Raw genomic sequence first — 12,109 nt, 5'->3', positions numbered from 1 at the left:
CTATAAATCTGAAATGTGTCAATTACATGAAAATACAACATTATAAACAAGAAATAAATGTCCTATATACACCCAAAATAAAAGCAATGTCAGCAACGTCTATCCTCTCTCTTCATCATTGTCTTTAGCCACTTCCCTATCCTCCAAAATTATCCAGCACACTTTCAGTATCAACAGTAGCAGCAACCTTTTCGTCATCTTCTACAGTGCCCCTTCCAACATTATCCAACCTTGGCCTTGGAAACAAAGAATACATAACACCACAACCCAATTATCAACAGCCTAACGCCTAACAACACTAGCTGATCCAATTCAAGACAATCAATAAGAAATGCATTTCACATGAACTACAAAACTATAAGTCCAACTTCCATACCTTTTGATGACAGCATCAATAATGACTTGGATTGAGTTCTGGTTAGTCAAAAGGGATTCATATGCCCATGGAAGCACTCAATAGCTAAGTGCTCCCAAAAGTTGCTCATTGTATCGTCATTCATATTGGGGTTTTGGTCATGTTGAACTCAATAAATTTTAGTGCATATGCCCTGCAATCAGCACTATAATAAGAGGAAGACATTAGCATTAGAATCAGCTTATAGAACAATTGTATTATGTAAGTTTTATACAAAATTTATCTCGCGTCATTTGTCAGGACGAGAACACACTTGTGTGGCCAGTTTCCCATCAGTAGTTCATCACCCAAGTGCTGAAATATCTCGCTATCTCGCAACAGTCGTGAGAACAATGTAACACAGTGGCTGCATCTCCATGTCCAACTGCCTCTCCTGATAAATACTCAGGTTGCAATCAAGGATCTGCAGCAAGCCCTCCTCCAGTAGCCAAACGACGTTATCCAATGCATATCCTTGATGTTCACGATGTATTATACACTTTTCATGTTTTCCCAACTGTTGCCATATTTGGGCCTTTCCCCCCATATATACTGCATCATCCTCTCATCAAACCAAAAATTAGCAAGGACACCATCAAAGTCCTCTACGACCACTTTTTTTTGCTTGCCTCCCCTTGTTGCACCTCTATTATTGGCCTTTTTCATTAACATGTCATGTGTACTTACTAGGCTTTGGCCAAAAGACACATCAGTGATAGCACAGTGCGGATACAAAATATCACCATTAGTCCTCTGTCACAACCTCATAAGTGTCAATACCTCATAAATGTGTTGCATCAAATAAAAAAACATGATAAGTGTCTATTCAAACACTGTAGAACGGTTTTTCCTTAGGCAATCTATTTTGTTTTGAGAGATTGCTTAAGCGATCTGTTAAAACAAAACAGATTGCTTAAGCGATTCAATATACAATACCTCATGGAAAACATAAGCAAAAATTTGGAAAAATACGGGAAAATAACTCACCGAGTCGTCGAGCCACTTGCCTATTGTCAACATATTTTCAAACCACTCTTGGAGATAATCCCTGGTCTTGCACTTCACACAACCATCACTTCTTTTCTCATTGTAACAGGCATAAAATAGTTTTTTCTTTTCCTCATCTATTGGCCTATACAAATCAACCTTTAACTCCTCTGTTTTCACTTCCCCACTTCCTCCGTCTTCCTCCTCACCCTCTTCCATTTTTGTTTCTCCACTTTCACAGACTTCCTCATTTTTTTCTTTGTTCTCCTCTTCTTTCCATACGTCACTGTCGTATAAGGAGATTTTACGTGCTTACTCTTTCAACTCTTTCTTCTATGCTCAGGTTGCACTTCAACCACTTTCAATACCCACCAACTTCCTCCTCCACCCTATCAACTTTCTCTTCCACCCTTTTCATCCAGTTTTCCATCTTCTCAAACCTCTCATAAATGGCGGTTGTAAAACTATCCAAGAGATTGTATATGAGGTCAAATACCTCATTCTCCCGACGCCTCGGCAAATCGGTACTTGCTGTACCGGTTTGCCAATTGGGTGGAGGCCTCAAACCTCTTCATCCTCCCTCCCGCTGACTGGAGCTTCATTGTCCTTAGCCTCAAACACATGCTCAAGCAGTGGCCCTACAGCTGCACTCACATGCGTAACCCCTTCTAGGTCCCGCATTAGGCTATCTATCCCGTCATTTGTTACATCGTCCAATGCTACGAACAATGTAACATACTCCTCTTCCAATTCACCCCTAGTAGGGGTGAGGAAGGGACGAACGACTCCTTGCAATAAGAAAAAAAAATCAATCAAATTTAATGCACATTTAAAAAGCAAGTGCATATTCAAAATATTAATCCTTTAATCTTACCCGAGCCTTTTAAAATTCCATTGCTATTTTGTCATAGTTCCAATACCCTCCCCCGTCCCCTCAACACCCCTCTCCCCCCTACTAGGAAACACATATAATACAAAAAAAAAAAATAATAATAACAACAAGCTATTAATATTTACTTGCATTGTCCATGGGAAGCCAAACAAATTGTAAGTGTTCGGTCTATCCTTCTCGACATATTAGCAGTGCTTTATCGCCATGTCTTTTCCAGGCAGGGACTCAATGGTTAGCTGAAATGATAACCTTCCCCATGAATAAGCATTAAAGAACTCCAGGTTGCTTGCAAACTGCACCCAATCCATATTAATGACTTTTGTTGAGTCACGAGTCATTAGGATGGAATGCATGAACCATACTAGGCACAGCTTAAACTTCTCCGAAGAGGTATACCCATCTTTTTCTAACCTCTGCTCTAAATCACGTCTGTAACAGACCACCACCCCCCCCAAAACCTTTCTAACCAAGTTTTCAGCTACCCTACTCTTCTTTATTCTCTTTTGCTCTTCCGTTTATGGAAATGCCCCACATCTTAGGCATGTCATCAAGACAAATTCCATCATCCCAAAATGTAGTGGTTTCCTTTCCACCACGAACCACATTTCGTTTTTTTTTTTTTTTTTTGCTTTTAACTAAGTGCAGCAACATATAATGTGCTGCCTGCGCCCAGAACGCCTTATTCCAAATGTCTCCTATGTCCACAAAATGACCGAAGCAACTATCTTTGAATCGGTCTATACCCCTCTTGTGTTCACCTAAAATATCCTTTATTCTTGTAAACACTTGACAACTCGGCCTAACCGTCACCCTTACGGGGAAGTACGGTATCTTATCGATTACAACCTCCAACCCCCAACCCATAGTCTTTATAATTTATGCTTCGGAAAATCTGCACAATCGATATAAACTAAATATCAGCAAAAAAAAAGAAAGCAAAACAACCAATAGGCTGCCAATTTGGGGGATATGGGCTTCGAGGGCATCGAGGAGTGGATGTTTTTGGTTTCAAGAGGACCGAGGAAGCCAATGTAGGCCTTACAAAGGTTGTTGTGGCAGGTTCGATGACTGGAGATGGCTGGGGATGGCAAGAGGGGATAGAATAAGGGGGCTTAGGGCTACCCTTCATATTGCAGGGCTGGCCACAGGCAGCGTGCGTGTGCAGCTGTGCGTGGCCAGCCTTGCAATATGCAAGGCAACCCCCAACCCCCCTATTCCACCCCCTCCTACTATCCCCAGCCCTCCAACCATGCACAAACAACCTCCCTACAGCCTCCCTTACCTTTCCCCATCCTTTGGAACGCAAACAAAGCCACTCCCCCAATGCCCGTCAATTGCTCGACAAACGCCACAACCACTGTAACAATCAAAACCAACTACATATCTCCCAAATTCGCACAAACCAATAATTTTTTCATCAAATGGTAAAAAATGTACCTTTTCTTCATCGGTGTCTTCCTCCTCACCTAAATTCTCGCCGGTGTCCTCCTTTTCAAAACCATTTTCGAGTTTTCCTGTCTGTTCTTGTGCCACCATCATGTCCTCTATTGCTATACCACCTTCACTCATCGAATGATCCATCGGAGCGTCTTCTTCAACAACCTTTGAATAGTTGTTGCCGTCGTCGTCGGACTCTAGGATTTGGAGTGGGGTTGGGTTTTCCTCTTCTTTGTTAATATTAGTCATGATTTTTGTGTAACTAACAGCGATACGAAGATTTAAGATCAAATATTGGCTAGAATTTGGGAACTTTAATCGCCGAAAATTGCAGAGAGATGGGGTGTTTTCGTCGATCGTTTTTTGGGTGGCCTCCTTTGTTTAAGCGATCTTGAATGTGTGGGGGGTTGTTTTTTTTATTTTCAAAATTTAAACAAATTTCCATTAATTAACTATTACCCACATACGTTTCAATCTTTTCACTCTAGCCCCTTTTTCCATGTTTCCATGTTAAGTGTGCCACATTAGATTTTTCAAGTTAAAAAAAAATGCAAACTTTTTTCAAGGTCATTTTTTTAAATTCAAACTTTGGATGTCTAGTGAGTTAAATTTTCTCCTTATTATTCCGAACTTAATGTTCATGAGTATATAATTATAATAATGAAATTCTATATTTTGACTCTTGTACCAATAGTCAATTTCATCATGGTCTCTTGAAATTATTGCTTTAATTATATACTATCATAATTCTTTAATGGGTTGCATGCATTATACATTGGTTACTTATAAGATTGATACGCGGTATCAATAATTAAATTATTGTAGGGTTCATGACAAAAGTCCCCTTTAGGTATAATGAAATAACAAATATCCCTTTATAGTTGTAGTAATAACAAAAATCCTTTTGCCTTATGTTTTTAGTGTTAAAATTAATGATAGAGAGACAATTTTGTAAATAGTTATTAACTCATCATTATGTTATAAATTCTAACAACACACTAACGGCAGGGAAATTTCCATTATTTCTAAAACTTTAGGGGGACGTTGTATTTCATTAAATCTTAAGGGTTTAGGAAAACTTCTATATATATATAAACAATATAGAAGACTCCAAGTGTTATATATAAGATGACTGTGACTTAATTAATTAATTAATCTCATCATGAACTTTTGAAATCTTTGCTTTATTTAGCTACATAATTCTTTAGTGGGTTGCACGAATTGATAGACAAAGTTTTTAATTGGTTTCTAAAGGTCGATATGTATATCACCTTGAATTTAAAATTTGAGATATTATATTATATTAACAAGAAATTTTAAGTCAAGTTCAAAATGCATTATATTTTCTTTAAATTAATTTAATAATCATTATTTATCCATTGATGTTATTGGTTCATACTGTTATAAATCGGTGAAAATACTACCGGTTAAAAAGAAAATCTTCAATACAATAGATGTATTTGCACTTGTTTAATCACATAACGTTGATAAATTATGTGTATGATATTAAATGGATGCATATATGACAGTACTACTAAAATTTTCTATATTGTATATTGAAAGAATGTAATTTTAAGAGGCGTTTGGATTTTGAGTTAAAACAAGTATACTTAGAAAATAAGATAAGGTTATTCCATAATAAGAGTATAACCAGAAAATTTCTTCAATGTAAACGAAGCATCCAAATTATTATTACAATTTTTAAAATTTTCTCTCTTTAAGTTTGAGAGATTATGAAAAGAGGTCTTCCATTAGTTGAAATAGTAAAATTTCTCGTATTTTCTTTTAATCCAAACACTCTGAATCTGTAAATTTTAGCTCGAAAATATCATTGAAGATAAACACATCTTTAAGGAAATATAATCTTAAAAATTCTACTAGAAGACAATGAGAGAAAGAGACTCTTTTCCCCACTTTGTTTTGTGCCACTTGTTTTGCAATGGCCGTTGCTGGTTTCTTCTTCAGTTCTTCTTCCTTTTTATTTTTTTAAATAATATAAAACTTGTAGACGTCACTCTTTTGGAATCTTTGTCCTTTGATTTGATTGAATAACTATATAACTAAAAAATTAAAAAATCCATGAGAATTGGTGATCAGATTCTCTGTTCTTATCCTCCTCCCCTTCCTCCTCAAAAATTAAAAAATCCATGAGAATTTCTTAATTTTAATATTGTCAATTTCTCGGATCAAACAGAATCCTCCTTGATTCCCTCATCAATTTACAATAAAAAATTTATTTTTTTATTATTCTACATGGGTAGATAATATTAATATATAAAATTTTGTTTATATATGATTCACAATATAAGAAAAAAAAACTTAAACAATGTCATTATGTCAATAATGTAACTATTAAATTTATTAACCAATTAATATTCATAAGGGTAATGACTAGGAATCTATTAATAAAACAGTATGATGCAAATGGATTGAAAAATTAATCATTAATTAGTTTATTTATCTCACATTTATAACATTTAAATAAGAGTAAGCGACTTTTTGCCATCCAAGGTTTGCCTTAATGACACTTTCCCACCCAAAGATTATATTCCGTTAATACCTAAAATACACTTCACTATCTCAGCCAGTGTTCAACGAGTTACTAGGAGCCAAGATAAGAGAGATTTTGTAGAGTGGAGGATGGTGGATCGAATGGTGGTGACCAATTGAAAATTCACCGTCAGAATCAGTCGAAAATCAGCTAAGAATTGGAAACCATAGCTTTGCAGTGGTCGACAATCAGTGAGAAATTAGGTATCAAAGTGAGAGGGGTTTTGTAGAAAGGGGATCGGAGGTTCAAATGGTGATGACAGAGAAAATTTTCGCTGCCATAATCGGCTTTAGGTAATAACAGAATATTAACTTTAGGCAGAAAAGTGATATTTTGAAACTTTTTTTTTGTGAAAATGTCATTAAGGCAAGCCTTTTGTGGGAAAAAATCGTTTACTCTTTAAATAATTAGTTAAAATTAATGGTTAAATACATTTACAAAATGCAAATAGGCAACTACGATATTATCATTTTAAATTCATTGCAAATAAATAGAAAAATATTATCATACTAATTACAATAATTGGACCAAATGTTTAAGGTTTTCTTCTTAATGTCAACAAAATCTGAGAATATTTTATTCAAACAGTCATCGATGAGCTTATTAAATCCTTTTTTTCTTTTGATTTTTTATGGCATTTTTTTCTATGATCAAATATATTAAACATGTTTTAAGTTCCTTTAATTATCAGTGTTAAAACCTGACTTTGTGTATATAGCCTTTTGAATTTATAGAAAACGTGGTTTGCTATATATTTATCACGTTTTTATTATTCACATGTAATACAAAATGTTGATTAAAGACTATTTATATTTTCACAAAAAAGATAGGACTAATAATTGAGAAAATCCCAATCTTTAATGAATTAAGTTTATTATATTTTATGTATGCACAGCTAATAAAATTTTATTATAGATACATATATTTTGAAAATTAAATTAATCATGGTAGTTGTTAAAATTAATTTTAAAAAAAATGTTCTAAAAGTCAAGGAAAAGTTTAACCAATCTTTCCTTAAGTTAATTAAAAAAAAATTTAGAATTAAATATATTCTAAGAGTACATGTATTAATAACAAAGAAATCTATTTATAAGCATTTTGTTCACACAATATTTTTCTTTTTCTCTAGTAACCCATGTAACATGTTATGCTCATTTCTACATCTAAGACAGAAAATTACATAAAAGCATATTGAATTTCACTCATTTAATTATTATAATCCAGTTAATTAACATGTGTAAATTAAGTTGAAGAAACTATTTTATTTTAAGCTGATATGCTGGTTTTTCTAAAACTTTATATGAAGAACCATAGTTTCGGAAATGCTCTTATTTGCAATGCTGATATGCTGGTTCAAAACTGAAACCTCCGGGGAATCCACGAATCTACAATATTTAGAAACCGAGAGATAATAACCTCATAAATCACAGGTCTAATCATTCGACTAATCTTTGGTCAATTAATAAACTCTTTTAATAAATAATAATGACTCTACATCATGGTAAAAGACACGAACTAAATAAAATCATTTTGAAGAAAATGAAAGTATTTAATTTAAATTTTTTTGGTTGCAACGATGCCTCGGTTACATAAAGGATCCAATACTCAAGTGTATCGTACCAAGCCAGACATCAAAAACAAAAAAACAAAAAACAAAAAAAAAAAAAGTTCCAAAATTTGGAGAATCTCTCTGCCAAAATTAGAAAACTCAGCAGCCAGCTGCAGCAAAAACTAAAGCTATCAGCAACAGTTTATGCCCATATCCGAAAACTGACTTGACAACCCTGACGATCCACCTCTGAAATCTCTTCTCTTTTTGCTTATAACTCCATGTGAACCACCTCTTGTTTCCTGTAATTTTTCTCTGCTAATAAAACCAATGGAATTTTTCGCCATTTGGTGATGAGTGCTTCTTGCAGAAGAAAGCCATTTTGAGTGCATGTAACTTCTGGTCCTCCATGGAGGAATGTGGAGGCCTCTCTCTTTGAGTGATTGCTTTGCAGCTGAGCAAAGGAGAGAGATTATCTTGTTGAGCTTCTCTTCATTTCCAACAAAAATGGATGGGATTTTTTCTGTGAGTTCTTTGTAGGTTTGTGTTGGCCTCGCTAGCTCAAATTGTGACTTGAAATCTGTGTCCACTATTAGCCTGTTGTTTGTGTTTGTGTTTTTTTTGTTTTCTGGCAACATGATTTCTATGTATTCATAGTCACCTATCATCATAAAACTAAGATAAATTAGAAAAGAAAAAAGAAAAAAAAAAAAAGGTGAAATTAAATGGATGGAAAATAGTTAATTAATTACCAGCAGGGAAGCCTAAGGAAGTGACACAAGAAGTTTGACAAAGAGAAGCATTAAAGCCATCCATTTTGAGCTTCAAAACTAACCATTTCTTCATCAAATTACCAGAAGATTTCTCTGTATGCTTCAACACACACTCCAACACTTCACTTTCAGATTCTGTCACACTCGTCAAGATCTCCTAAAAACAGGAGGAATAAAAAAATATATTATAAAAACCATCAAAAAATAAATAAATAAATAAAAAAACCTTTTGAAGCCATGGAAGAGAAGTCAATTACCTGTAGAGCTAAGGAGGTGGAAATATTTATGTTTGAAGAAGAGGAAGCAAGAGGTGAAGAAGAGGAAGAAGAAGATGGTGATTCTGATGATTCCATGAAGTCATGAACCATTTGAAAAAGCTTCTCTTCTTCTGATTCAAAGCTGCTCATCTCTTTCTCTGAGAAATTGTGTTGGATTGTTGAAGGAAATAAAGGGTTTTATAAATTGAATGAGTTGTTGGTTTCTGAATCTCTCTTTATATGTGCAATTATGCAGAGAGTTGTGTAAAGGCGGTGGAATTATAGCTTTATTGTGATGAGAGATGAGGTCATTTCAAGTAATCTAGCACACTGAAATCTTCACAATGGTAATATACATATAAATGAAAATTTCCATATAAATCTTTTAACTGTTTTTGATAAATACTAAAAAAATAAAATTTTGACTAATCAGAGTAAACTATATATTGTCATCGTACGAGAAGCAAATTAAATATAAATTATAAAATACTTTTTGGAATATGCTTATCTTTTACTTGATTGAGAAAGCATGTGAAAATGATAGAGGGAGAATATTGAGCTATTTCCAGAAGCTACTTCAAAAAGATTCAGGTTTCAATGAATTGGTTGCAACACTATAGCTAGATGCATTATACAAGCTTCCACTCTCTGTGATGGAGACGCAAATTAAAACCACTCATAATCAATTAAGGGAAATAAAAAAAGCAAAAGAAAACCATCCCGATTTGATGGTAAAAGAGTAAAAAAAATATTTAAATTTATATGGCCTCTCGAGTTTGAGTCTCTACAGTCCCTAATAGAGGTGATTACTAAAACTCTTATTGAATCGATAGTTTCAAAATCTTAAAAAATTAGTTAAAATGCGTACAAATTATCTTAGACACCCTAGATCATAAAAAAAAAATGAAAGAAATTAGTTTGTCAAATAAGAAGATTAGTTTAGAAAATTGAGAAATAAAGAGGAAATTACTAAAATTTTACTAGAAATAAGAGGGACGACTGGTTATTGACTTATTGGTTACAAGTTTAACATTTTCTTTTTCATATTTTTCACATTTTTCATATTTTATTATCTCGGTGATAATAAGATTTGATCTCAACATCTCTTGTACCGCGAGCCGACCATCTAATTGTATTCATTAGTTAATTTATATTTGTCTTTAATATGCTAACCAATAATATTATGAAAAACACTTTGCTTACTCACGACTTGTACTAACCCCCTTACTACCTTTATTAAAATTTTACATGGTACCCGTACTATGCGTATAGTACCAGTACTATGCGTTATATTTATAAAGAATAGTAAGATGGTTAGTAAGATGGTGAGTAAGTATAGTATGGTTGTAATATTATTAGATTAATATTAAGAGTAAACAACATTTTCCCACCCAAGGTTTGCCTTAATGACACTTTCCCACTAAAAAAATTTCAAAATACCACTTTTTCACTCAAAGTTTATATTCCGTTTAATATTCAAAATACACTTCACTTTTTTAATTGGCGTTCGGCGAGTTACTAGGAGCTAGGGTAAGAGGAGTTTGTAGAGTGGAGGCCGGTGAATCGAATAGTGGTACTGATTGAATATTCACCATTGGAATCAACTGGAAATCAGCTAAGAACAAGAAACTCTAGTTTTACGGTGGTCGGCAATCGACGAGAAATCAAATGTCGAAGTGAGAGAGTTTTTGTAGAGAGGAGACTGGAGGTTCAAATGGTAGTGACAGAGAAAATTTTTGCCGTCGAAATCGACTTTGGGTAGTAACAGAGTATTAACGTTGGGTGGAAAAGTGGTATTCTGAAACGTTTTTTGTGGAAAAGTGTCATTAAGGCAAACCTTGGGTGGGAAAAAGTTGTTTACTCTTAATATTAATTAATCAGACTTTCGTATATATTTTTTTATTCAAATCTAGACTCTTATTATTGCTAGTTAATATTAAAAGACAAAATTTTGAAATAGATGATGTAAGAAAGTTTCCTGTGTTTACTTACAATAATAAATAATAGTTCATTTAAAAAAAAAAATGCATATATTTGTATCATAAATTTTCATAATTTTATTAAATTCAATGATTGATATTAGCATACATAAATTTTTTTTCTTAAATTCGGATCATCTTTTACTACATAATTAATGTTTTAAAAAAAAAAAGAAAAAAAAAAAAGAAAGATTAACAATCTATGATGCAAAAAAATTTGATTAAAATTTCGTCTTGCCAATTTTTTTAATCTGGATCACCTTTTAATACATAATTAATGTTAAAAGACAAAATTTAGTATATACAAGACAAGAAAATATCTTGCCCAAAAGTTTGTGTCCTAATTTTTCCTAACGCGATCCCTCATAGATTGTCTTCTAATATTACATATATAATATATCTATACTAGAATTTTCATTAATTTTAATAAATTTGGCAATTAGATAAGAATCTTTACATATTATCATGGTAGGGGCTAAAACTAGATCAATTTTTTTGTNTATGAAGTTAGATTAATTGTTGATCTGCATTCTAGGTTTACTTATCATAACATGGAGCATTTTATCGAACCTTAATATCTTTGAACCCAGCATCGACCAAAGCCTGGTTAAGAGTTTTCATGGCTGGAACAAGATTATAAATCCAATCCTTAACGGCACTTTGCAGGATTTCATTGCCAACAACAACACGAATAATCTTTGTTTGTGGATAATAGGGAGCTATGTTTGCAACAACCCACTGGCGAGCAGCATAGAGCTTAGTAAGAGCAGGAATATCACCGTTGCCCGCCGTCACAGTCACAGAAATGTTAGTGTTGGCAAAGGCACGAAGAATTTCAGGGTTTGTATCAAAGATTTTAATGCGATCAATATGTGTTTTTGTTGCTAGAAAGTCAGCCACTTGAGCTGGTGGCGGAAGGTTGTTTCCCAACGTACCATAGTTCACACCGATGGCGGTGGTGGTGGCCGAAATCTGGAGGATGAAGCTTATGAAGATTAGGAGAGCCGTGGAAGAACTCGAAGACATTTTTATTAGATGATGGGAAACTTCTGAAGTGACCCTGTAACTGTAGTCTGTAAGGGAGAACACTATTTATAAAACAAATCAATCTCGTAAAACAGAGAAAATAAAAAATTACTAGCTGGCTTATTAGATGATACTGTTATTGCAAGCCAAACTTAATACAGTTTAATAAAAATAAAAGTAAACTTATCCCTAACTTTGTTTGTGTTCTCATTTATTTATCAGTAATAGATCAAAGGAATTAAGAGAGTTATACTTAACCACTAT

At 33.6% G+C, this 12,109-nt stretch overlaps 2 protein-coding genes across 2 annotated transcripts; both read right to left on the bottom strand.

The window, feature by feature from the left end:
- Nucleotides 1-7,849: 7,849 nt before the first annotated feature.
- On the bottom strand, nucleotides 7,850-9,065 carry LOC116126231. Its single transcript, XM_031411937.1, has 3 exons — nucleotides 8,841-9,065; nucleotides 8,563-8,740; nucleotides 7,850-8,471 (listed from the first exon to the last, which is right to left on the bottom strand). Exons 1-3 carry the CDS (start codon nucleotides 8,988-8,990, stop codon nucleotides 8,002-8,004), a joined length of 798 nt encoding a protein of 265 aa, XP_031267797.1. The 5' UTR covers nucleotides 8,991-9,065; the 3' UTR covers nucleotides 7,850-8,001.
- A 2,315-nt stretch (nucleotides 9,066-11,380) lies between these two features.
- On the bottom strand, nucleotides 11,381-11,845 carry LOC116126211 (glucan endo-1,3-beta-glucosidase-like). The gene has a single exon (XM_031411916.1). It carries the CDS (start codon nucleotides 11,843-11,845, stop codon nucleotides 11,381-11,383), a length of 465 nt encoding a protein of 154 aa, XP_031267776.1.
- Between the last annotated feature and the right edge of the window lie 264 nt (nucleotides 11,846-12,109).

This window comes from Pistacia vera, unplaced genomic scaffold, assembly GCF_008641045.1.
Source record: "Pistacia vera cultivar Batoury unplaced genomic scaffold, PisVer_v2 Contig177, whole genome shotgun sequence".
NCBI classification, from domain to species: Eukaryota; Viridiplantae; Streptophyta; class Magnoliopsida; order Sapindales; family Anacardiaceae; genus Pistacia; species Pistacia vera.
The sequence above is the reverse complement of the archived record's forward strand: the minus strand, read 5'-3'. Positions and strand labels throughout refer to the sequence as shown.